Genomic DNA, 27,736 nt, shown 5'->3' on the forward strand with positions numbered 1-27,736 from the left:
TAAAGGCTACAGAGACCTGTTAGCTGACTATCTGCACCCATATCTTTAGTAGGTCTTTCCCGACAACAGTGCAATTTAGCAACAGGACAATGTCATGGCCTGTGTCATCTGACTTGGATCATTTAGGAATAGTTGGACGGACACGACAATGAATTCCCCACACTGCTTCAGCCCCCAAACTTGTCTGACTGCAACCCTATTGAACATGTTTGGGATTTGCTGGAATGGGCTCGCCCGCAAAATATCCACAAACTAACAGAGCTTTAGCAGGCATGGGTCAATTTATATTTGTTGTTTGTGACCCTGTGAAGTCTGTTCCCCAATGCTGTAAATAATCAAAAAGGTGGACCAACCCATTATAAGCCAGGTGTTCCTAATCCAGTGATTGTTCAGCGTGTTTGTGTACATACAACCCCAAATCAGAAATGTTGGGACAGTATGGAAAGTGCAAATAAAATAAAAATGCAGTGTTCCTTATATTTACTTTGACTTTTATTTGATTGCAGACAGTTTGAAAGATTTTTTATGTTTTGTCTGCTCAACTTAATTTAATTTGTTAATATACCTCCATTCCTGCATTCCAAAAAGAAGATGGGACGGGGGCAATTTAGGGCTAGTAATGAGGTGAAAAAAACTAAATAATCATGTGATTCCCAACAGGTGATGTCAACAGGTGATTGTAATCATGGTTTGGTACAAAAGCAGCATCCAGGAAAGGTTGAGTCTTCGATGAGCAAAGATGGCCAGAGGATTTCCAGTTTGTCAACAAATGCATGAGAAAATGATTTAAATTGATATTTAAAAACAATGTACCTCAAAAAAAGATTGTAAGGGATTTGCATATTTTTCCCTCTACAGTGCATAATATCATTAAACAATTCAAGAAATTGGGAGGAATTTCAGTGCATAAAGGCCAAGGGCACAAGCTTAAGCTGAATGCCCGTGATCTTTGATCCCTCAGACGGCACTGCATCAAGAACCACCACTCAACAATAGCTGATATAACCACATGGGCAAGGGATAACTTTGGCAAACCTTTGTCAAGCACTACAATACGGAGTTACATGCACAAATGCCACTTAAAACTTTAGAAAAGATTTTTATTAATAAATGAAATGAAGTTGAAATGACCAGACAGCACATGAAATATCTCAGGTTCATACTCTTTTTCTCAATGAAATAAAAGTCAAAGTAAATGTAAAAATATTTTTTATTATTTGCATTTTCCATTTTCCTGTCCCAACTTATTTTTGTTAATTAACCAAATGCAAAGGGAATTATCAAAAAAGAAATCTAAATCAAATCAATATTTGGTATGATCACCCTTTGCCCTAGGTACTTGCTCACAGTTTTTGAAGGAACTCGGCAGGGAGGTTATTTCAAACATCTTGGAGAACTTCTGTGGATGTTTGCTTGCTCTACTGCTTTTGTATTTTCATGTAATTCCAGACAGACTCAATTATGTTGAGATCAGGACTCTGTGGGAGGCAGTGGCGGCTGCTGGTCTTTCAAAGAGGGGAAGCTCATTGTCGGCTTACATCATAAAATTTGTCAATTTATTTATACATAAATTCTGCCCTCCGTTCCTTTTCAAGAAAATGGCCTGTGATCCTATCATACCAAGTAGGCATCTTTTTCAGGAACTTGACCAGTGTCCTCTCAATGGCCAGCAGAGCTACAGTGTATCACAAAAGTGAGTACACCCCTCACATTTCTGCAAATATTTCATTATATCTTTTCATGGGACAACACTATAGAACTAAATCTTGGATATAACTTAGAGTAGTCAGTGTACAACTTGTATAGCAGTGTAGATTTACTGTCTTCTGAAAATAACTCAACACACAGCCATTAATGTCTAAATGGCTGGCAACATAAGTGAGTACACCCCACAGTGACCATGTCCAAATTGTGCCCAAAGTGTCAATATTTTGTGTGACCACCATTATTATCCAGCACTGCCTTAACCCTCCTGGGCATGGAATTCACCAGAGCTGCACAGGTTGCTACTGGAATCCTCTTCCACTCCTCCATGATGACATCACGGAGCTGGTGGATGTTAGACACCTTGAACTCCTCCACCTTCCACTTGAGGATGCGCCACAGGTGCTCAATTGGGTTTAGTCCATCACCTTTACCTTCAGCTTCCTCAGCAGTTTTCGAAGGGAGGGGATCATGCTCTGTTTCAGAATGTCACAGTACATGTTGGAATTCATGTTTCCCTCAATGAACTGCAGCTCCCCAGTGCCAGCAACACTCATGCAGCCCAAGACCATGATGCTACCACCACCATGCTTGACTGTAGGCAAGATACAGTTGTCTTGGTACTTCTCACCAGGGCGCCGCCACACATGCTGGACACCATCTGAGCCAAACAAGTTTATCTTGGTCTCGTCAGACCACAGGGCATTCCAGTAATCCATGTTCTTGGACTGCTTGTCTTCAGCAAACTGTTTGCAGGCTTTCTTGTGCGTCAGCTTCCTTCTGGGATGACGACCATGCAGACCGAGTTGATGCAGTGTGCGGCATATGGTCTGAGCACTGACAGGCTGACCTCCCACGTCTTCAACCTCTGCAGCATTGCTGGCAGCACTCATGTGTCTATTTTTTAAAGCCAACCTCTGGATATGACGCCGAACACGTGGACTCAACTTCTTTGGTCGACCCTGGCGAAGCCTGTTCCGAGTGGAACCTGTCCTGGAAAACCGCTGTATGACCTTGGCCACCATGCTGTAGCTCAGTTTCAGGGTGTTAGCAATCTTCTTATAGCCCAGGCCATCTTTGTGGAGAGCAACAATTCTATTTCTCACATCCTCAGAGAGTTCTTTGCCATGAGGTGCCATGTTGAATATCCAGTGGCCAGTATGAGAGAATTGTACCCAAAACACCAAATTTAACAGCCCTGCTCCCCATTTACACCTGGGACCTTGACACATGACACCAGGGAGGGACAACGACACATTTGGGCACAATTTGGACATGTTCACTGTGGGGTGTACTCACTTATGTTGCCAGCTATTTAGACATTAATGGCTGTGTGTTGAGTTATTTTCAGAAGACAGTAAATCTACACTGCTATACAAGCTGTACACTGACTACTCTAAGTTATATCCAAGTTTCATGTGTATAGTGTTGTCCCATGAAAAGATATAATGAAATATTTGCAGAAATGTGAGGGGTGTACTCACTTTTGTGATACACTGTATGCTGCTTAGACGGCCTTGGCCCATTGTGTTGCGGGTGTAAGACTTAAGCCTTTTTAAACAGGAGAAGCTCCTTTCTACACCCGCAGATGTAGCTCCAATTGTTGCCACTAACGATAACAGCTTGTACAGCTGAGGCATTGCGCTGTCCAACTCCATGTCTTTTAGAAAAACCAAGAAATCACACAGCTTTCCCCTGTTATCCTGTAAGTCCTGATTTCAATACAGGACTTGAAGTTCAGACCTCAGTCTCCCTGAATCAAAGTATTGGCCATAAATTTTCAGGACACTCTGGAATGCCTCCTCTGGAAAAATTTCTCTCATGTCATCAAACTTCCCTGGATTGACTAATTCTAAGAAGCGCAAACTTTCCAAATTTAAAAAAAAAACGCAGAGGAATCTGCTCCATGAGATTATCAAGGATGGCCATTTACAGATTTCTGTAGGGATCCTGGAATTGGGAGAGACGGTGCTTTCTCATGGGCTCATCTCGTGGGTCTGATGTGAGATCTGCTGCTTTGGCATAAACAGCTTGGAAAGCCCCCTCTGAACTCTTCTCTTTGACAAAAGCAAGAAGAGACTCAATTCTTTTGTTGCAGTAGAGAACATCTATGGCACTCTGCTGGACGATATCAAAGACCACATCAGTCTCTGAGAAGATTTGTTCATATGTGTACAACATGAACACAAATTCAAAATCCTCCAGTTTCATTACAAAACCCTTGGCACAATCCAATGTGTCATTATCCAGTGTCTTATCTGCAATGATGTTATAAAAAGTCTGCAGGAGGCCATCATAGTTGTTTGCCACAGTGCTCACTATCCGTGATGTGAAATTCCATCGAGTTGGAGTGTTTCTGGGCAACCTTGAACAGCCTGCAGACTCAAGAAAAGATGTCCTCTTTGTGGATTTGGAGAAAAATGTGGCAAACCCAGGGAGTGATGCAAAAAATATTCTGCACTCAGACAAGCATTTAGCCCCCGTGACAGCACCAGATTAAGTCTATGTGCATAGCAATGCACAAACATTGCACTGGGGGCAATAGCCTTAACTTTGGCATGCAGACCATTGAGGGCTGAAGCCATGACAGCAGCCCCATCGTATGTCTGTGCCACAAGTTTATCCCTAAAATTGTAGCCCTGCATGTTTTCATTTAATACTTCAAAAACAGACTGAACATCTCGCCCCTCTGAAACATAAAAAAAAACAATAAAGCGCTCCTGAATCTTACCTGCACTATCAACATAGCGAACAATGACAGAAAGTTGGGCACGGCAAGCAATATCAGTTGTTTCATCCACCTGCCATCCAAAAAAGGGAGCAGCCTGAATTTCGTCTCTGATCTCATCAGAAACAGTGGCTGCAAGAGCAGAGATCAAGTCATTTTGGATAGAATGAGACATACCAGAAAACACAGCTGATGACTGGAATTGTGTGGCCAGGACAGAGTCATATTTAGATAATGTTTCTGTGAACTCCCTGTAATTCCCCTTGTTGGATGATTCACTACTCTCATCATGCCCCCTAAATGATAGCTCCTGCCGGCCAAGCAAGGAAGTCACATCAATAAGGCGGTTTAGGAAGGCCCTGTTTTGTTTGACTGTTTCATTATGTTTTGCCACTTGAATGCGAGCATCTTCATTAATTGCATGTTCAAACCTGACCCTGCCCAGGCAACTTAACCTTGCACATGCACTCACATGTTCATTGCTCTTTTCATGCCTTTTATATGCCCGGTCAAAGTTAGACAGATCCCCAAAACCCAATTTTGACCAGACAAGACATTATCCCTGAGATGATTTCATCAAGAGGCATGGCCAACAGTACATTTTCTTTGTCACAGCATTTCCAGTCAGCCAGCTAACTTTGTCATACCAGGAGAGCTGAAAGACCTGTTACCTTTCCCTACTTTTTGCACCAAATCAATCTTAGGTATTGATCTGCTCTGCTGTTTAATTCTAACTTTCTCCTCGTAAGGAAGACTATCAATTGGCTTTGCCAAAATCAGGTCGACAATATTAGCATTGTCTGCCATCGTGTGCACCTTGCTAGTTGCTAGTTCACTTCGACCTAGCCAAAAGTATGAATGATTGATTGAACGAACTAACGAAATGATATTAAACTCGAACAAGGAAATGTTGAAATTATGTTAAACTGAAACAAATACTATGAGTGTGTTTTATTTACACAATAAACAATGGAAATGGTCAAGTAATTTCACCAAGCAAATACCAAGAAATGGGTTGCAGTTTGTCTTTCCACTTCACTCGCAAAATCCCCGATGGGACTGAAGCTCCCGGTGAAGATCTCAAAATAGCTGTCAATCAAAACAGGATTCAGCCTTTTGACTGGTCCTCCAATCATCTTGCAGAAGCTCTGCATCCAGACCCGCCCACAGCTCCATTCACCCCCAGAGATGCTCAGCGTCCGGGACTTTGGTTGTATGCATGGGGTCATTGTCCTGCTGCAGAATAAATTGGAAGCCAATCAAATGTCTTCCTGATGGTATTGCATGGAGGATAAGTATTTGCCTGTATTTTAAGCACTGAGGACATCTTTTATTACATTACTTGATTGTCATTACTAAGCTTATAGCTCGTCATTTGATCAGATAAATATTTAGCCATTTGACTGGTCCTCTTTTTGTTTTTAAAGTTGTGCTAGTTTTGTGCTAATGTGTGCCTGTATTTTTTTTTTGCTGCTGTGTGTTGGTGTGTGCATGCATGTGTGTGAGTGTGTTCCTAGGCACGCTGGGGAGCTGTCTGACCAAATTCTCCACCTTGCCTTATCTCTTCTGTAATGTAAACGACACCTGTCACTATGCTTCTCAAAATGACTATTCCTATTGGCTGTCCACGGACATGCCAATGCCTACTGACACGGCTTTAATCATGGGTGATTCACTGCAGCAGTATGTCGGCAGGTACACTTCAAAACACTACAAAGTCACTAAAAACAGCTCAATCTCTCTTACATACACATACCCATACCAAAATGACAGAATAAATAATATGGGGTGGTGTTGGCAGTAGTCCAAAACAAAAAAAAGTCCATCTTTCTAGGAGACTAGAAATACAGAGTGTGCTGTGAGCCTCCCTCAGAAGAAAAGCTGAGTAACATTTATAAAGATAATGTGCCGCTTTGATATCTCACTTATCGTGTTCATTTCTTCTTATTCACGTGTTATGCACCCATCCGCCATATAGTCCAGTGGATGACTGAACCACAATAAAATGAACAAAAAGAAATTTTAATATTTATGTACTATAATAAATTTTATGTTAAAATCTTGACCAAAACAAGCCATGGAAGTGTCTAATGTGCAGGGTGGGGCAGGCAGCTATGTGACATATTTGAAATTTTTTCTAAGAATATGATCACCCGGCCCTCGGAAATTGCCCCACTTCTTGATAGCAGGTACAACCAGAGAGGAGCCAAGATTATTCCTCACTTTGACAGCAATAGGATATCTATAACAGTAGACATCCTGGCACCTTGAAGGCAGAACAACCCTTCCCTTCCTTTCTTCCGTGAGAATCCCTGAACAGAATAGGCTCTCAGCACCACTGCTTTTTGTATGGGGCAAACAAATGGGGCACCATGTTTGCCATGAGGTGTGACCTGTGTCTGTGGAGGAAGAGGTATACCATCCCTATATCCCTGATACACACCCACTGGAGGTTCACGGGTCTGTGCATCCCTTTGTTGGGTATCCTTGGCATAGCTGGAACAGTTAAGAATGTTAAGAAACTGAGATTGGGCCAAATTGTGGTGGAATGTACCAAAAAGTACAGATGGAAAATTAGCTTTGTGCGACAGAACTGGCAGGGACAAAGATAATAACAATACCCCACCCCTTCCTTAATAGCAGCAAAGATGTAATACATACCAGAGAGCTTGAAGGAATGGACGACTCAGAAATTGCAGAAGAAATGTCAGCCCAAGGAGTCACTAACGTATGATGAGTTATCATCAAGAAACAAAACCATACCATCAAAAAACTGACCTTTAACAGGACACAAACACCCGAGAAAGTAGATAGGATACATAAAAACAATGTTCGACCCCTATATACCCAACCCACTCAGGTGTTTCAAGTGCCAAAGTACGAGCATGGGGCGGCCAACTGCAGAAGCTACGCCATCTGCAGAAATTGTGGAGAACCAGAACATGGAATAGAGTGCCAGTAATCAGAATCAGAATACTTTATTGATCCCAGAGGGAAATTGCAGTTCTTACAGTAGCACCCATTTATGTAGAAAGAATAAACACTCTACTAGCTTAAAACGAAGAAAAAATGCAAAGGAGATCATAGTGCAGCTGCTAAAAACTGCCCAGTATGAAACAAGGAAAAAAATCCAAAAGATTAAGCACAGCAAAAAGATAACTTATTCTGCAGCTAGAAAACTGGTCTAACAAATTCCCACTTTCCAACTTAAGAAGACCTATGCAACAGCACTCAAATCCTCAAATGCAAACAAATCTATCTAACCAAACCAAACCAAGATGGCGCCGAGTATGGCTGCCGTGTTGCGAGCTCCCTCCAGTGTTTGTAGTTTTTTGTTAATTTTATGTACATATGTAACTTTTTTTGCACTAAATGTTGCCAGCACCTTTATCTACGAGAGACACTTTTGGACACTTTTGGACATAAGATCATTAATAACTCACCGCTTACCAGATTTCAAGTTTCTCCATTGTTTCTCCAAGTTCCATTGTTTTTAAACGCAGACGAGCTGCCATTTACCTGGGCAACGCATCCGAGGAAACGCCGCAGACGCCGGAAATGGGGCAGCAGAGCCGGAGTCCTGGTCAGGCTGAGGCGCCGTGCCAACCGCCCTCCTCTCCCCAGCATACCGCTGGCGAACGTCCAGTCCTTGGACAACAAACTCAGCAAACTCAGGGCACTGATCTCTTTCGAGGAAGCAAATTAACCACCACTCCACCTACAGCAACAAAATCTGGCACTGAAGTATGCTATTAAACTCTAATGAAACAGGTCTAATCCGGCTCACCAACCCATTTTTGAAAATCGATTCGAGAATCAATACGATTTTAAACCAAAGCAAATCAAACCCCTTGGACTCCGTATTAAATCAGACCTGAAAGCCCTAGACCTTCACATGGACTCACTGACCCAGACCTACCAGTCAATACCCCCCTGGGACTGCAAACCACCTGAAACCGTACTAAAACTTTCTGAAACACATAAGCAAAACACCCATCCAAACGAATATCACTGATTATTCCTGGAAACCAAAGAATGTTTCCCACACCATATGACAATTTATACAGATAGATCTAAAACCGAGACAAGAGTCACAGCAGCAGTTTCGTCCTCAAACCATCAACACAGCGCCTGATTACCAAATCATAGTTCCATCTTTTCTGCAGAAGGCCATGCTCTATAATTAGCTCTGAAGTATATCCAAACAAGCAAGCATAAAGATTTCTCATCTGTACAGACTCAAAGTCATGCCTAAAAGCCTTGGAACACCCTGACACAGACCACCCCATTATATCTGAGATATTGACCAAAGACTACGAGAACAGCATTATAAAAATGTCTACTGCTGAATCCCAAGCCGCAGGGTTCATTAAAAGCTGAACAAACTGTGCATGCAACCTTAATGTACTTTATTTATGTATTTACAACTTCTTCCAATACATTTCTACATATTTCAAGTGCTTTTTTTTCATTCCCTTACTCCTTTTCCCAAGGTGCTCAGTATGTGAGGCTCCAGCTAATGTAATAGCAGTCCACAGCCAAACCAGCACAATCCCATTATGTCCTGTTGGGTGGAAGTCTCTCTGGCAGGGCTATTCTTTTGTAATGGTATGAACAACCAGCTATCACTATTATTGTTGCATCACATGTTATTACTGCATTTTTATTAGATTTTTGTATTATTGTACATTTTTATTTAAAAGTTAAAAGTTGTATATATATATATATATATATATATATATATATATATATACTGTATATATATATATATATATACAGTGTATCACATAAGTGAGTACACCCCTCACATTTCTGCAAATATTTTATTATATCTTTTCATGGGACAACACTATAGAAATAAAACTTGGATATAACTTAGAGTAGTCAGTGTACAACTTGTATAGCAGTGTAGATTTACTGTCTTCTGAAAATAACTCAACACACAGCCATTAATGTCTAAATGGCTGGCAACATAAGTGAGTACACCCCACAGTGAACATGTCCAAATTGTGCCCAAAGTGTCAATATTTTGTGTGACCACCATTATTATCCAGCACTGCCTTAACCCTCCTGGGCATGGAATTCACCAGAGCTGCACAGGTTGCTACTGGAATCCTCTTCCACTCCTCCATGATGACATCACGGAGCTGGTGGATGTTAGACACCTTGAACTCCTCCACCTTCCACTTGAGGATGCGCCACAGGTGCTCAATTGGGTTTAGTCCATCACCTTTACCTTCAGCTTCCTCAGCAAGGCAGTTGTCATCTTGGAGGTTGTGTTTGGGGTCGTTATCCTGTTGGAAAACTGCCATGAGGCCCAGTTTTCAAAGGGAGGGGATCATGCTCTGTTTCAGAATGTCACAGTACATGTTGGAATTCATGTTTCCCTCAATGAACTGCAGCTCCCCAGTGCCAGCAACACTCATGCAGCCCAAGACCATGATGCTACCACCACCATGCTTGACTGTAGGCAAGATACAGTTGTCTTGGTACTTCTCACCAGGGCGCCGCCACACATGCTGGACACCATCTGAGCCAAACAAGTTTATCTTGGTCTCGTCAGACCACAGGGCATTCCAGTAATCCATGTTCTTGGATTGCTTGTCTTCAGCAAACTGTTTGCGGGCTTTCTTGTGCGTCAGCTTCCTTCTGGGATGACGACCATGCAGACCGAGTTGATGCAGTGTGCGGCGTATGGTCTGAGCACTGACAGGCTGACCTCCCACGTCTTCAACCTCTGCAGCAATGCTGGCAGCACTCATGTGTCTATTTTTTAAAGCCGACCTCTGGATATGACGCCGAACACGTGGACTCAACTTCTTTGGTCGACCCTGGCGAAGCCTGTTCCGAGTGGAACCTGTCCTGGAAAACCGCTGTATGACCTTGGCCACCATGCTGTAGCTCAGTTTCAGGGTGTTAGCAATCTTCTTATAGCCCAGGCCATCTTTGTGGAGAGCAACAATTCTATTTCTCACATCCTCAGAGAGTTCTTTGCCATGAGGTGCCATGTTGAATATCCAGTGGCCAGTATGAGAGAATTGTACCCAAAACACCAAATTTAACAGCCCTGCTCCCCATTTACACCTGGGACCTTGACACATGACACCAGGAAGGGACAACGACACATTTGGGCACAATTTGGACATGTTCACTGTGGGGTGTACTCACTTATGTTGCCAGCTATTTAGACATTAATGGCTGTGTGTTGAGTTATTTTCAGAAGACAGTAAATCTACACTGCTATACAAGCTGTACACTGACTACTCTAAGTTATATCCAAGTTTCATGTCTATAGTGTTGTCCCATGAAAAGATATAATGAAATATTTGCAGAAATGTGAGGGGTGTACTCACTTTTGTGATACACTGTATATATATATATATATATATATACTGTATATATATATATATATATATATATATATATATATATATATACTGTATATATACAGCCATGTGAAAAAGTTAAGACATCCCTGTCTTTTTGAACATATTTAAACATATGAACATTTGAGCTTTATTTGAACAGTACTGAGAGATGGAGCTTATATAACTAAACAAAAAAAAATGTTAGAAATTACTTTTAAACACAAGTTGTAAAATGTAATGAACAAAATGGAAATTTATTGTGAGGAAAAAGTTAGGACACCCCACATTTATTACTACTTAAAATGTCTAAAATTTGAATCAGATGCACCACATCAGCTGCAATGATTAGACCATCGTTAGAGGACATTTGTGTTTTATTTAAACCTCAGACATTAGTTTGGTTTGCTCTTGATTGTTGAAGTGAGTGGTATCACCATGGTGAGATCTAAAGAGCTCTCTGAGGCCTTCAGAGAGAAGGTTGTAGGTGCATATGAGTCTGGGAAGGGATTTAAAAAGATCTCAAAACAATTAGAAATCAGCCATTCCACTGTCTGGAAAATAATTTACAAGTGGTGAACATTTAAAACAACTGCCTACATGGCCAGGTCAGGACATCCTAGTAAGTTCAGCCCAAGAGCAGACCACAAGATGCGTAAATAAGTTGCCAATAATCCTACACTGGACCTACAGGTAGCTCTTGCCACAGTTGATGTGAAGGTACATGCATATATCATCAGAAAGAGACTGATTGATTTTCATGGGAGGTGTGCAAGGAGGAAACCCTTGCTGTCAAAAAAAACAACAACAATAGGGAAAGACAGGGAAAGTCATGGTTTGTGGCTGCTTTGCAGAAGCAGGGCCTGGCAAGCTCTCCATTATAGAATCCACGATGAATTCTTCACTGTATCAGAGGGTGCTTGAGGAAAATTTAAGACCATCTGTCCAAAAACTAAAGCTGAAGCGAAGGTGGACCATGCAACATGACAACGACCCAAAACATTTCAGTAAATCCACCAAGGAATGGCTCAAAAGAAAGAAATGGAGAGTTCTGGAATGGCCAAGTCAAAACCCGGATCTTATTCCTATTGAGATGCTGTGGGGTGATTTGAAACGGGCTGTGCATGCAAGAAACCCCTCAAACCTCACACAGCTGAAAAAATTCTGCATGGAGGAGTGGGAAAAACTTTCTCCCAGTCGATGTCAGAGACTGGTAGATGGTTATAGGAAATGTCTAATTGAGGTTATTTCAGCCAAAAGAGGAAATACCAGCTATTAGGGCATAGGGTATCCTAACTTTTCCTCACAATGAATTTCCATTTTTGTTCATTACATTTTACAACTTGAGTTTAAAAGTATTTTTTTAGTTTTATTTGTTTAGTTATATAAGCTCCATCTCTCAATTCTGTTCAAATGAAGCTCAAATGTCCATATGTTTAAATATGTTCAAAAAGACAAAGGTTCTCTTGGGCTGTCCTAACTTTTTCACATGACTGTATATATTATGGCAAGCCAAACAAAATATATATATATATATGGAATGAAAACCGTTATATATGGAATGAAAACCGATATATATATGGAATGAAACTGATACATATGAAATGAAAACCGATATTTATGTAATGAAACTGATATTAATGGAATGAAACTGATATATATGGAATGAAATCCAATATACAGTGGGGCCAAAAAGTATTTAGTCAGCCACTGATTGTGCAGGTTCTCCTACTTAGAAAGATGAGAGAGGTCTGTAATTTTCATCATAGGTACACTTCAACTATGAGAGACAAAATGAGAAAAAAAAATCCAGGAAATCACATTGTAGGATTTTTAAAGAATTTATTTGTAAATTATGGTGGAAAATAAGTATTTGGTCAATAACAAAAGTTCAACTCAATACTTTGTAACATAACCTTTGTTGGCAATGACAGAGGTCAAACGTTTCCTGTAAGTCTTCACCAGGTTTGCACACACTGTAGCTGATATTTTGGCCCATTCCTCCATGCAGATCTCCTCTAGAGCAGTGATGTTTTGGGGCTGTCGCTGGGCAACACGGACTCCACAAATGTTCTATGGGGTTGAGGTCTGGAGACTAGGCCACTCCAGGACCTTGAAATGCTTTTTACGGAGCCACTCCTTCGTTGCCCGAGCGGTGTGTTTGGGATCATTGTCATGCTGGAAGACCCAGCCACGTTCCATCTTCAATGCTCTCACTGATGGAAGGAGGTTTTGGCTTAAATTCTCACGCTACATGGCCCCGTTCATTCTTCCCTTAACACGGATCAGTCGTCCTGTCCCCTTTGCAGAAAAACAGCCCCAAAGCATGATGTTTCCACCCCCATGCTTCACAGTAGGTATGGTGTTCTTGGGTTTTTCTTCTTCCTCCAAACACGACGAGTTGAGTTTTTACCAAAAAGTTCCATTTTGGTTTCATCTGACCACATGATATTCTCCCAATCCTCTTCTGGATCATCCATATGCTCTCTGGCAAACTTCAGACGGGCCTGGACATGTACTGGCTTAAGCAGGGGGACACGCCTGGCACTGCAGGATTTGAGTCCCTCTCTGCGTAGTGTGAATACTGATGGTAGCCTTTGTTACTTTGGTCCCAGCTCTCTGCAGGTCATTCATCAGGTCCCTCCGTGTAGTTCTGGGATTTTTGCTCATTGTTCTCATGATCATTTTGACCCCACAGGATGAGATCTTGACCCCAAGGGAGATTATCAATGGTCTTGTATGTCTTCCATTTTCTTACAATTGTTCCCACAGTTGATTTATTTACACCAACCTGCTTGTCTATTGTACGTAGATTTACTCTTCCCAGCCTGGTGCAGGTCTACAATTTTCTTCCTGGTGTCCTTCAACAGCTCTTTGGTCTTGGCCATGGTTGAGTTTGGAGTCTGACTGTTTGAGGCTGTGGACAGGTGTCTTTTATACAGATAACGAGGTCAAACAGGTGCCATTAATACAGGTAATGAGTGGAGGACAGAAGAGCTTCTTAAAGAAGAAGTTACAGGTCTGTGAGAGCCAGAAATCTTGCTTGTTTGTTATTGACCAAATACTTATTTTCCACCATAATTTACGAATAAATTATTTAAAAATACTACAATGTGATTTCCTGGATTTTTTTTCTCATTTTGTCTCTCATAGTTGAAGTGTACCTATGATGAAAATTACAGACCTCTCTCATCTTTCCAAGTAGGAGAACTTGCACAATCAGTGGCTGACTAAATACTTTTTGACCCCACTGTACTTCGTGGTGGTCCTGGAAGAGTCCTGACCATTGAAGAACAGGGTGAAAGCAGGCTAACAAAGCATGCAGAGAAACAGATGAACTACAGTCAGTAATTGTAGATCTACAAAGTGCTCCTGTATGGTAAATGGAGCTGCTAAAATGGACAGTGAGTGTAGAAACAAGGAGGTGGTTTTAATGTAATGGCTGATCAGTGTATATGGAATGAAAACTGATATATATGGAATGAAAACCGATATACAGTCATGGCCGAAAGTGTTGGCACCTCTGAAATTTAGAATTTCCCCTGAAAAGTATTTCTCCCAGAAAATTATTGCAATTACACATGTTTTGTTGTACACATGTTTATTTCTTTTGTGTGTATTGGAATAATAAAAAAAAAAATAGAAAAAAAAAATGCAAATTTTACATAATTTCACACAAAACTCCAAAAATGGGCCGGACAAAATTATTGGCACCTTTTTGAAATTGTGGGTAAATAACTTTGTTTCAAGCATGTGATGCTTGTTTAAACTCACTTGTGGCAAGTAACAGGTGTGGGCAATATAAAAATCACACCTGAAACCAGATAAAAAGGAGAGAAGTTGACTCAATCTTTGCATTGTGTGTCTGTGTGTGCCACACTAAGCATGGAGAACAGAAAGAGAATTTTGCATTTAATAAACACACATTCAAACCAGTATCATTGCTCTGCTGTCATCATCCCTCCACAAATCAAGCCCTGAATAAAAATCTGGCTTTAAAAATATAAATAATGACATGCCCACCCATTATGTCTTACTGCTCCCTCAAAGCAAAGCAGTCCAGAACCGGGGCTGTTTGGTATGTAGCACAGTCATCATCAGTATGTATCTAATGGACTTTTTGTGTTAGAACATTAATGCATACATTCAGATCGGCATACTTCCACATACTTTTTAAAAACACCTTTACTTTTAAATAATAACACCTTTATTGAAAGTTTAGCGAACGTCTGTTCAACTAGCATTACGCCTGCTCACAACGCACAGCGATTTGATAGAGTAGAGGACAAAGTGGCTCTCTAGAGTCGATCGCACATTTAGCACCTTCCATACAAACCAACAGTGCTTTAAACATGAACTTGAGCCGCATGGTTAAAGCACTGTTGGTTTGTATGGAAGGTGCTAAATGTGCGTTCGACTCTAGAGAGCCACGGTCCAACGATTTGATATATCCTCTACGGAACTGTGAACGCACTTCTTCCTCTACTCTGTCAGATCGCTGTGCGTTGTGAGCAGGCGTAATGCTAGTGGAACAGACGTTCGCTAAACTTTCAGTAAAGGTGTTATTATTTAAAAGTAAAGGTGTTAATAAAAGGTATGTAGCAGTACGTCAATTTACATTTATGAGTTAATGTACTAACACAAATAATGTATTAGATACATATTGATGATGACTGTGCTGCATACCAAAATTTCATTCCATATATATCAGTTTTCATTCCATATATATCGTTTTTCATTCCATAAATGTCAGTTTCATTCCACATATATCGAGTTTCATTCCATATATATCAGTTTCATTCTATATATATATACAGTGTATCACAAAAGTGAGTACACCCCTCACATTTCTGCAGATATTTAAGTATATCTTTTCATGGGACAACACTGACAAAATGACACTTTGACACAATGAAAAGTAGTCTGTGTGCAGCTTATGTAACAGTGTAAATTTATTCTTCCCTCAAAATAACTCAATATACAGCCATTAATGTCTAAACCACCGGCAACAAAAGTGAGTACACCCCTAAGAGACTACACCCCTAAATGTCCAAATTGAGCACCGCTTGTCATTTTCCCTCCAAAATGTCATGTGACTCCTTAGTGTTACTAGGTCTCAGGTGTGCATAGGGAGCAGGTGTGTTCAATTTAGTAGTACAGCTCTCACACTCTCTCATACTGGTCACTGAAAGTTCCAACATGGCACCTCATGGCAAAGAACTCTCTGAGGATCTTAAAAGACGAATTGTTGGCCAAGGCTACAAGAAGATTGCCAACACCCTGAAACTGAGCTGCAGCACAGTGGCCAAGATCATCCAGCGTTTTAAAAGAGCAGGGTCCACTCAGAACAGACCTTGCGTTGGTCGCCCAAAGAAGCTGAGTGCACGTGCTCAGCGTCACATCCAACTGCTGTCTTTGAAAGATAGGCGCAGGAGTGCTGTCAGCATTGCTGCAGAGATTGAAAAGGTGGGGGGTCAGCCTGTCAGTGCTCAGACCATACGCCGCACACTACATCAAATTGGTCTGCATGGCTGTCACCCCAGAAGAAAGCCTCTTCTGAAGTCTCTACACAAGAAAGCCCGCAAACAGTTTGCTGAAGACATGTCAACAAAGGACATGGATTACTGGAACCATGTCCTATGGTCTGATGAGACCAAGATTAATTTGTTTGGTTCAGATGGTCTCAAGCATGTGTGGCGGCAATCAGGTGAGGAGTACAAAGATAAGTGTGTCATGCCTACAGTCAAGCATGGTGGTGGGAATGCCATGGTCTGGGGCTGCATGAGTGCAGCAGGTGTTGGGGAGTTACATTTCATTGAGGGACACATGAACTCCAATATGTACTGTGAAATACTGAAGCAGAGCATGATCCCCTCCCTCCGGAAACTGGGTCGCAGGGCAGTGTTCCAGCATGATAATGACCCCAAACACACCTCTAAGACGACCACTGCTTTATTGAAGAGGCTGAGGGTAAAGGTGATGGACTGGCCAAGCATGTCTCCAGACCTAAACCCAATAGAACATCTTTGGGGCATCCTCAAGCGGAAGGTGGAGGAGCGCAAAGTCTCGAATATCCGCCAGCTCCGTGATCTCGTCATGGAGGAGTGGAAAAGCATTCCAGTGGCAACCTGTGAAGCTCTGGTAAACTCCATGCCCAGGAGAGTTAAGGCAGTTCTGGGAAATAATGGTGGCCACACAAAATATTGACACTACAGGAACTTTCACTAAGGGGTGTACTCACTTTTGTTGCCGGTGGTTTAGACATTAATGGCTGTATATTGAGTTATTTTGAGGGAAGAATAAATTTACACTGTTATATAAGCTGCACACAGACTACTTTTCATTGTGTCAAAGTGTCATTTTGTCAGTGTTGTCCCATGAAAAGATATACTTAAATATCTGAAGAAATGTGAGGGGTGTACTCACTTTTGTGATACACTGTATATATATACAGTATATATATACTGGTGCTGGTCATAAAATTAGAATATCATGAAAAAGTTTATTTATTTCAGTAATTCCATTCAAAAAGTGAAACTTGTATATTATATTCATTCATTACACACAGACTGATATATTTCAAATGTTTATTTCTTTTAATGTTGATGATTATAACTGACAACTAATGAAAACCCCAAATTCAGTATCTTAGAAAATTAGAATATTGTGACAAGGTACAATATTGAAGACACCTGGTGCCAAACTCTAATCAGCTAATTAACTCAAAACACCTGCAAAGGCCTTTAAATGGTCTCTCAGTCTAGTTCTGTAGGCTACACAATCATGGAGAAGACTGCTGACTTGACAGTTGTCCAAAAGACGACCATTGACACCTTGCACAAGGAGGGCAAGACACAAAAGGTCATTGCTAAAGAGGCTGGCTGTTCACAGAGCTCTGTGTCCAAGCACATTAATAGAGAGGCGAAGGGAAGGAAAAGATGTGGTAGTATGTAGTATGTAGTAAGTATACAAGCAATAGGGATAACCACACCCTGGAGAGGATTGTGAAACAAAACCCATTCAAAAATGTGGGGGAGATTCACAAAGAGTGGACTGCAGCTGGAGTCAGTGCTTCAAGAACCACCACGCACAGACGTATGCAAGACATGGGTTTCAGCTGTCGCATTCCTTGTGTCAAGCCACTTTTGAACAAGAGACAGCGTCAGAAGCGTCTCGCCTGGGCTAAAGACAAAAAGGACTGCTGAGTGGTCCAAAGTTATGTTCTCTGATGAAAGTAAATTTTGCATTACCTTTGGAAATCAAGGTCCCAGAGTCTGGAGAAAGAGAGGAGAGGCACAGAATCCATGTTGCTTGAGGTCCAGTGTAAAGTTTCCACAGTCAGTGATGGTTTGGAGTGCCATGTCATCTGCTGGTGTTGTTCCACTGTGTTTTCTGAGGTCCAAGGTCAACGCAGCTGTCTACCAGGAAGTTTTAGAGCACTTCCTGCTGCTTACCAACTTTATGGAAATGCAGATTTTATTTTCCAACAGGACTTGGCACCTGCACACAGTGCCAAAGCTACCAGTACCTGGTTTAAGGACCATGGTATCCCTGTTCTTAATTGGCCAGAAAACTTGCCTGACCTTAACCCCATAGAAAATCTATGGAGTATTGTGAAGAGAAAGATGCGATACGCCAGACCTAACAATTCAGAAGAGCTGAAGGCCACTATCAGAGCAACCTGGGCTCTCATAACACCTGAGCAGTGCCACAGACTGATCAACTCCATACCACGCCGCATATACAGTATATATATATATATATACATAAAATGTTAGAGATGATCGCTCATTAATTGCTGCTGTTTAAGTAGACCTTCTAGACCTTCATCAGTGGTCACAGGAACCTGCCCACGGGGCACTGTTGGCTGGATATTTTTGGTTGGTGGACTATTCTCAGTCCAGCAGTGACAATGAGGTGTTTAAAAACTCCATCAGCATTGCTGTGTCTGATCCACTCACACCAGCACAACACACACTAACACACCACCACCATGTCACTGCAGTGCTGAGAATAATCCACCACCCAAGTAATACCTACTCTGTAGTGGTCCTGGGAGAGTCCTGACCATTGAAGAACAGCATGAAAGGGGGCTTACAAAGCATGCAGAGAAACAGATGGACTACAGTCAGTAATTGTAGAACAAAGTGCTTCTACACTATATTGCCAAAAGTATTCACTCGTCTGCCTTCACACGCATATGAACTTTTAGTGACATCTCATTCTTAATCCATAGGGTTTGATTTGATGTCGGCCCACCCATTGCACCTATAACAGCTTTAACTCTTCTGGGATGGCTTTCCACAAGGCATTTCTGCAAATATTTCATTATATCTTTTCATGGGACAACACTATAGACATGAAACTTGGATATAACTTAGAGTAGTCAGTGTACAGCTTGTATAGCAGTGTAGATTTACTGTCTTCTGAAAATAACTCAACACACAGCCATTAATGTCTAAATAGCTGGCAACATAAGTGAGTACACCCCACAGTGAACATGTCCAAATTGTGCCCAAATGTGTCGTTGTCCCTCCCTGGTGTCATGTGTCAAGGTCCCAGGTGTAAATGGGGAGCAGGGCTGTTAAATTTGGTGTTTTGGGTACAATTCTCTCATACTGGCCACTGGATATTCAACATGGCACCTCATGGCAAAGAACTCTTTGAGGATGTGAGAAATAGAATTGTTGCTCTCCACAAAGATGGCCTGGGCTATAAGAAGATTGCTAACACCCTGAAACTGAGCTACAGCATGGTGGCCAAGGTCATACAGCGGTTTTCCAGGACAGGTTCCACTCGGAACAGGCTTCGCCAGGGTCGACCAAAGAAGTTGAGTCCACGTGTTCGGCGTCATATCCAGAGGTTGGCTTTAAAAAATAGACACGAGTGCTGCCAGCATTGCTGCAGAGGTTGAAGACGTGGGAGGTCAGCCTGTCAGTGCTCAGACCATACGCCGCACACTGCATCAACTTGGTCTGCATGGTCTTCATCCCAGAAGGAAGCTGATGCACAAGAAAGCCCGCAAACAGTTTGCTGAAGACAAGCAGTCCAAGAACATGGATTACTGGAATGCCCTGTGGTCTGACGAGACCAAGATAAACTTGTTTGGCTCAGATGGTGTCCAGCATGTGTGGCGGCGCCCTGGTGAGAAGTACCAAGACAACTGTATCTTGCCTACAGTCAAGCATGGTGGTGGTAGCATCATGGTCTTGGGCTGCATGAGTGTTGCTGGCACTGGGGAGCTGCAGTTCATTGAGGGAAACATGAATTCCAACATGTACTGTGACATTCTGAAACAGAGCATGATCCCCTCCCTTCGAAAACTGGGCCTCATGGCAGTTTTCCAACAGGATAACGACCCCAAACACAACCTCCAAGATGACAACTGCCTTGCTGAGGAAGCTGAAGGTAAAGGTGATGGACTAAACCCAATTGAGCACCTGTGGCGCATCCTCAAGTGGAAGGTGGAGGAGTTCAAGGTGTCTAACATCCACCAGCTCCGTGATGTCATCATGGAGGAGTGGAAGAGGATTCCAGTAGCAACCTGTGCAGCTCTGGTGAATTCCATGCCCAGGAGGGTTAAGGCAGTGCTGGATAATAATGGTGGTCACACAAAATATTGACACTTTGGGCACAATTTGGACATGTTCACTGTGGGGTGTACTCACTTATGTTGCCAGCCATTTAGACATTAATGGCTGTGTGTTGAGTTATTTTCAGAAGACAGTAAATCTACACTGCTATACAAGCTGTACACTGACTACTCTAAGTTATATCCAAGTTTTATTTCTATAGTGTTGTCCCATGAAAAGATATAATAAAATATTTGCAGAAATGTGAGGGGTGTACTCACTTTTGTGATACACTGTGTACAGTGTATCACAAAAGTGAGTACACCCCTCACATTTCTGCAGATATTTAAGTATATCTTTTCATGGGACAACACTGACAAAATGACACTTTGACACAATGAAAAGTAGTCTGTGTGCAGCTTATATAACAGTGTAAATTTATTCTTCCCTCAAAATAACTCAATATACAGCCATTAATGTCTAAACCACCAGCAACAAAAGTGAGTACACCCCTTAGTGAAAGTTCCTGAAGTGTCAATATTTTGTGTGGCCACCATTATTTCCCAGAACTGCCTTAACTCTCCTGGGCATGGAGTTTACCAGAGCTTCACAGGTTGCCACTGGAATGCTTTTCCACTCCTCCATGACGACATCACGGAGCTGGCGAATATTCGAGACTTTGCACTCCTCCACCTTCCGCTTGAGGATGCCCCAAAGATGTTCTATTGGGTTTAGGTCTGGAGACATGCTTGGCCAGTCCATCACCTTTACCCTCAGCCTCTTCAATAAAGCAGTGGTCGTCTTAGAGGTGTGTTTGGGGTCATTATCATGCTGGAACACTGCCCTGCGACCTAGTTTCCGGAGGGAGGGGATCATGCTCTGCTTCAGTATTTCACAGTACATATTGGAGTTCATGTGTCCCTCAATGAAATGTAACTCCCCAACACCTGCTGCACCCATGCAGCCCCAGACCATGGCATTCCCACCACCATGCTTGACTGTAGGCATGACACACTTATCTTTGTACTCCTCACCTGATTGCCGCCACACATGCTTGAGACCATCTGAACCAAACAAATTAATCTTGGTCTCATCAGACCATAGGACATGGTTCCAGTAATCCATGTCCTTTGTTGACATGTCTTCAGCAAACTGTTTGCGGGCTTTCTTGTGTAGAGACTTCAGAAGAGGCTTCCTTCTGGGGTGACAGCCATGCAGACCAATTTGATGTAGTGTGCGGCGTATGGTCTGAGCACTGACAGGCTGACCCCCCACCTTTTCAATCTCTGCAGCAATGCTGACAGCACTCCTGCGCCTATCTTTCAAAGACAGCAGTTGGATGTGACGCTGAGCACGTGCACTCAGCTTCTTTGGACGACCAACACGAGGTCTGTTCTGAGTGGACCCTGCTCTTTTAAAACGCTGGATGATCTTGGCCACTGTGCTGCAGCTCAGTTTCAGGGTGTTGGCAATTTTCTTGTAGCCTTGGCCATCTTCATGTAGCGCAACAATTCGTCTTTTAAGATCCTCAGAGAGTTCTTTGCCATGAGGTGCCATGTTGGAACTTTCAGTGACCAGTATGAGAGAGTGTGAGAGCTGTACTACTAAATTGAACACACCTGCTCCCTATGCACACCTGAGACCTAGTAACACTAACAAATCACATGACATTTTGGAGGGAAAATGACAAGCAGTGCTCAATTTGGACATTTAGGGGTGTAGTCTCTTAGGGGTGTACTCACTTTTGTTGCCGGTGGTTTAGACATTAATGGCTGTATATTGAGTTATTTTGAGGGAAGAATAAATTTACACTGTTATATAAGCTGCACACAGACTACTTTTCATTGTGTCAAAGTGTCATTTTGTCAGTGTTGTCCCATGAAAAGATATACTTAAATATCTGCAGAAATGTGAGGGGTATACTCACTTTTGTGATACACTGTATATACAGTATATATATACAGTATATATATACAGTATATATATATATATATATATATATATAGTTTTAGTTTTAGTTTTAGTTTTATATTTGCTGTTGCTTTAAGACATAGTTTAATATACAGTTCATTTTAGTTTATGTAACAATAAACATTAGTCAAAAAATTATTATTGTGGTTTAAATCCTGACAGATTTCTACTATAAGGTATTCATTTACTGCATTAAATCTGAAACATAAATAATACAATTACTCAAAAGTGTCACACTCTCTACAGAAGTCTATTTACATAAACTTTATAATTTACTTAAATGATCTTCTTCCTTTTTTCCTGCCAGGTAATAACAGGCAATGTAGTTAAGTAATAATTCAAAAGGTTATAAATATCATTGACCCATCATTAGTTGTAGCAATATTCAAAAATGCAAAGCCAGAAACATTTTTAATTCTCTTGTCTGTTTTTCTTTTTAAAGCATACAGGCATGGGTGCAGAGGGTTCAGGCCAACCGCTTTCCTCTCCTGGCTCCTGTCTAGAGCAATTCCGGAAGGTGCCATTTATCGAATGTCATAGTCATGGCACTTGTAATTATTACACTGATTCCTACAGCTATTGGCTTGCTGCTTTGGACCCCAACCAGATGTTTAGGTAATTCTTACAGATGTGTAAACAGTGGTATAATTATTAAACAAAGAGATTGAATTTTATTTATTTCTAATTATTATTGTTATTATTATTAGTATTATTACTATTATTATTATTGATGAGATTAACCAAATTACCTAAAACTTTTAACTAGAGAAGAAGTCCACTATAGTGTAACTATAGTTACAATGGTTGATATGCCATCATCTCTCACTTCCATAAGTCAGTGGCTAAGTCATAAGTAAATGTGTTTTTCATAAATCAGTATTCACTGTGTTACACTTAGCAAAATGATTAGCAAAATATCTATTACAATACTCCAAAATGATTGTGGTCTGATAACACTAAACTTTCTCCATTACATTTTAAAGGGTATTGTTAATCTCATAAAGCAGTGGTCCCCAACCACCAGGCCGTGGACCGGTACTGGTCCGTGGGTCATTCGTTACCGGGCCGCACAGAAAGAATAATTCATTTTAGATCGCTACATCAGCAATGAAAACACTGCTTTCATTTCCAACACACGGGTGTTTATCATCTCATATCATCACCCCCAGGTGGAAGCAGCATCTCATTGCAGTGAAAAAAGCTCATTTGTGAGCAGTATAGTTATTCTACGTATTTTGAATTGAAGGGATTGAAAGGATGTTTTTGTCTTTCAGCAAGACAATGACCAAAAGCTATCTGCCAAGGCAAGACTGAAGTGGTTTAAAATGTTAAACACTAATATCATTAGCCCAAATTGAGTCATAATATTAACTCAACTGAGAATCATCTTTATTTATTTGACACTTAAGTGAAATTTTTTAATAAAATAATAACCATAAACATTTCAACCAATCACTAAATACCTTATAAAGTTTAAACTTTTAAATTTTATTATTATTATTTTTTAGTGCCTGACTCCTTCTTAGTTCAATATACAAGCCGGGGAGTGAATTATATATGTATAAGAAGATGTTTGTAGATAAATTATTTTTGGGCAAGGTATATAAGCTACAAAACATTCACTAAATGTTTACTTTATCTGTATGTCTATCTGTTTTGATTTTCAGTAAACCAACCCCACATGTATTAGAAGGAGACTGTCCAAACATCATCATTAGTCGCTGTCAGGTCTGCATGAAGCAGTAATAAGATCACTACAAATGTAGTTGTTGGCCACAGGTCGTTGTTTCACCTGATTCAGTATTTTGCCATTGCATTGGTACCTTTTCCAGAAATTATGATTTGTGTCACTCATCAGATGTGTGCTGTTCTTTTCTATAACAATAAACCTTAGCACAAAGACTCAAAGCAATGAGACACTGAATCCACAAAATGTTTTAAGAAGTTGTGTAATGTTTTTAGAAGTATTTTTACCCAGAACTCTTTCTTAGTTACGAGGGATCTTTAAAAAGTTTTCGCACTTTTATAATTTCGTTGGAAATGGTGAGGGTGGGAGGAGTAGTAATTGGTCGTGACTGAAAGAGCTTATAGCCCAGATTTAGTGCAGTCTGATTTCCACCTGTTTGGTCCGCTTAAAGAAGCTTTAAGGGGAAGAAGATTTTCATGTGATAATGATGTTAAAGCAGTGGTGCATCAGTGGCTATGCGCTCAACCAGAAACATTTTAAAATTCTTAATAAATAGAGTAAAGAAAGTGTGGGAACATTTTGAAGAACACTTGTATAATCATTAATGTACATTACCATTAAGTTTTATGTACCTTAACATAGTTTTAGAAGAGTCCATAAATAAAAAGAATGTTAACAAATACTTTTCTGAATGCAATATCTAATTCCAGGCTCAGCATCAGTCAGGTAAAATAGTCAAAATATTCAAATTTTGCTTTATAGGTTGGGTTCAATATCTTTTAATTGTCTTATTCTCAGGGTGAAAATTGCTTGAAACATTATGTTCTGCATCATGCTGTTTTCTGTTTCCATGCAGTCACACACACACACACAAATCAGTTTGAGTTACTGTTGTGCCATGTATTTTCACACACACCCAATACTGTGTATTTTCCACTGTGTATTGTTCTGTTCAAATATCCTATCCTAATTTTGAATAAATAGACTGTTTCTAATGGTATATTGTGTGTGTGCTAAACTCATTCCTCTGAGCTCAGTACATTAAAGTGGCAGGCAAACTTCTGGTACAGACTGCAAGGTCTACAATTCTACTAAACCGCCGTCGTAAGGGCGCTGAGACTTCTTTTGCCACCGTTATCCTCCTCTGCCAGCAGAATTGCCATTGCCGGCTTGGAGGGGGCTCACTCCAGCTGCCCTGGATGGGACACACTGGCTACATCAAACAGACCCAGGCCAGCAATACGCTCTGTACATGGGCGTGCCGTCGATTACCAGTGTGGCATGGGCAAGACGTAAGGAAACATTTCTGCTCTTTGACTGTAGGAGGCAGCACTTGCTCTTGTGTGAGTTACAAAAGCATGAAAAAGAGACCAGATTTGATATACAGCCGATCCCTCCCACTATGGGTGAACAAGCAAAAAGAACAGTATGGTCGCCTAACACAACACACAATTAAAAATGGCAACCCCACAAACTTATCAGAACCTAGAAACAAAATGCACTATGCACAACATTACATCGAACACATCTCAATGAGTGCAAACGCTTCCACAACATCTCAACCGCTAACCCGTTTTAACCCTTATTAATGTACCGTGCTCCCACGGCCGATGACACAAGCTGGTGGACGTCATTTGTTTATTCATTTGTTTACAATGTGTGATGTTGTGCATCCTGTCCAGCATGTATTCCTGCCCAGGATGGACTTCAAATTCATCAAGAATCTAAAAAGGTTAAGGCAGTTGACAAAGATATATTAGAATTTTTAAAATAAAAAAATTATTATCTCTGGCTACTAAATATAAGGTAGGAATTATGTTTTGGTTTTATCTTCTGGTTGATGTGAAATTTAGTAGCATCAATGTGTTTAGATAGAATTAAGATAAGATAATACTTTACTGATCCCCTTGCGGAAATTAACTTGTTACAGCAGTATGAAGCCAGGAAAAAACAGAAAAAAAAATACAACTAAGTGAAAAAATTGCACACATAGTACATCCCCTTTAAGAATTAGTGATGTACATATATTATCGTAAAAAATAGAGTATAGACATTAGAAATATGACGAATATATTACGTATTGCACTTATTGTAATATATTACATATTGCACTTTTTATTGCACCATGGACATGTGAGTGTAGATATGAGTGACATATCACATATTATTATTGTAAGCCCTGATGGCTGCTGGAATGGAGGACCTGCGGTAGCGCTCCTTCTTACACAGTGTGTGGAGGAGTCTGGTGCTGGGGGAGCTTATTAGGACCCCTACAGCCTCATATTAATAAACTAATATGGTCAATTAAGACATAAAGAGGGAGGTGCAATTGTTTGTGTGTATTAGTTTATGCAAAATGTGTTCATTATTTTAATTACTTGCATGAAGAGCAGAAATTCAATGATTAAATAATGCAGAAAATCTAAATCATTTCAGAGGGTTTACAATTCTGCTTTAAATAAACCATCCTAATAATAATAATGAAATAAAATTGAGGTTGTAAAGCTATGTTGCCTGTTTCTCCATTTGGCACAAATTTGAACTGTGTTTAACACGTCTGTAGGCAGGGTCAGGTAGATAGTGCTGCTGCAGAAACAGAAGTCTGCTAGTTTCTTGAAGATTTTGTTTGTAATTTGTTATTTTTATCCACTACTGACCACAAGGTGGGAGTACAGAGTTTTCTAAGAGACAGTCCATTCTAAGGGAATAAAATCCCCAAAAACATTAACAGAGTTGTAATAGATTTGTGACATATCTACCACTTTATTAACCAAGTGTCTCACCGTACTTTAGTTTACAGGGGTAAAAAAAATATTTATTTTATTTATTTATACAAAATTTGTATTTGTTTAAAGCTGAACATTGAAAGAAACTTGCATGAAGGACATGTATGATCTGCATAAAGTTACCCACACAAAAAGTTGATTAATTAATTAAAGACTAATCAATGCAGAACTTTGGAAAATATTTTTCCAAAGCAATTCACACATCTATTTCTTATACAATATAAAGAAATAAAAAAGAAACTATCAATTAAATTTTATTAAGGCTGAGTTTGTGAAGCTTTTATTAGGCCAACATGTGCAGACTAAAGAAACAGTAGCAGCTGAAAGAAACATTCTCCATTGTATTTGACATAGATTAACTAAAAATCCCAGTCTATTCATACAAATTGTTTTATTGTCCATCTACCTGTAAAGTCAATACAATAATATATTTTGGCCATTCTTCTTTATTAACCAAGTGTCTCACCGTACTTTAGTTTACAGGGGTAAAAAAATATTTATTTTATTTATTTATACAAAATTTGAAAGAAACTACAGAAAGTTTGTGGACATTGTAAGTGCAGTCACTGCAGATTCTTATCACATCCACACTGTAAAAAGTCTAACTTCCAAATCATAAAATGAAATTAGGATTTAAAGTTGAATGAGCAACAGTCCTTACAAATGTTGACATAACTCATAACAATAGTTGAGCCGATTTTTTTCATCAGAAGCTCTACTGACGTGACAAACAGAGTTAAGCTAAATTACATTCTTTAGTTCTCATTGAAACTGAGTACGTTCCGTCAGCGCGCATGCGCACTTCTCCGAGCTGAGTTGTAACGGTTGAGGACGATGCTGAGGACGACGCTGAGAACGAGCTGAAGTTTTGGATTTTGCCCTAACCTGCCCTGAGGTAGGTATTCAGCTATAAATTTATGTTT

General features: G+C 40.5%; 1 protein-coding gene across 1 annotated transcript in view; it reads left to right on the forward strand.

Annotated features, from left to right (window-relative positions):
* col4a3 (collagen, type IV, alpha 3) overlaps positions 1–25,007 on the forward strand; it is a 221,777-nt gene extending 196,770 nt beyond the window's left edge. Inside the window, exons 41-44 of the mRNA XM_063016668.1 lie at positions 5,950–6,127; positions 8,926–9,040; positions 22,783–22,955; positions 24,008–25,007. Coding sequence (XP_062872738.1) covers positions 5,950–6,127; positions 8,926–9,040; positions 22,783–22,955; positions 24,008–24,086 — 545 coding nt within the window. The 3' untranslated portion in view covers positions 24,087–25,007. The remainder of the gene's footprint in view (positions 1–5,949; positions 6,128–8,925; positions 9,041–22,782; positions 22,956–24,007) is intronic.
* The last annotated feature ends 2,729 nt before the right edge of the window (positions 25,008–27,736 follow it).

Source organism: Trichomycterus rosablanca, chromosome 20, assembly GCF_030014385.1.
Source record: "Trichomycterus rosablanca isolate fTriRos1 chromosome 20, fTriRos1.hap1, whole genome shotgun sequence".
NCBI classification, from domain to species: Eukaryota; Metazoa; Chordata; class Actinopteri; order Siluriformes; family Trichomycteridae; genus Trichomycterus; species Trichomycterus rosablanca.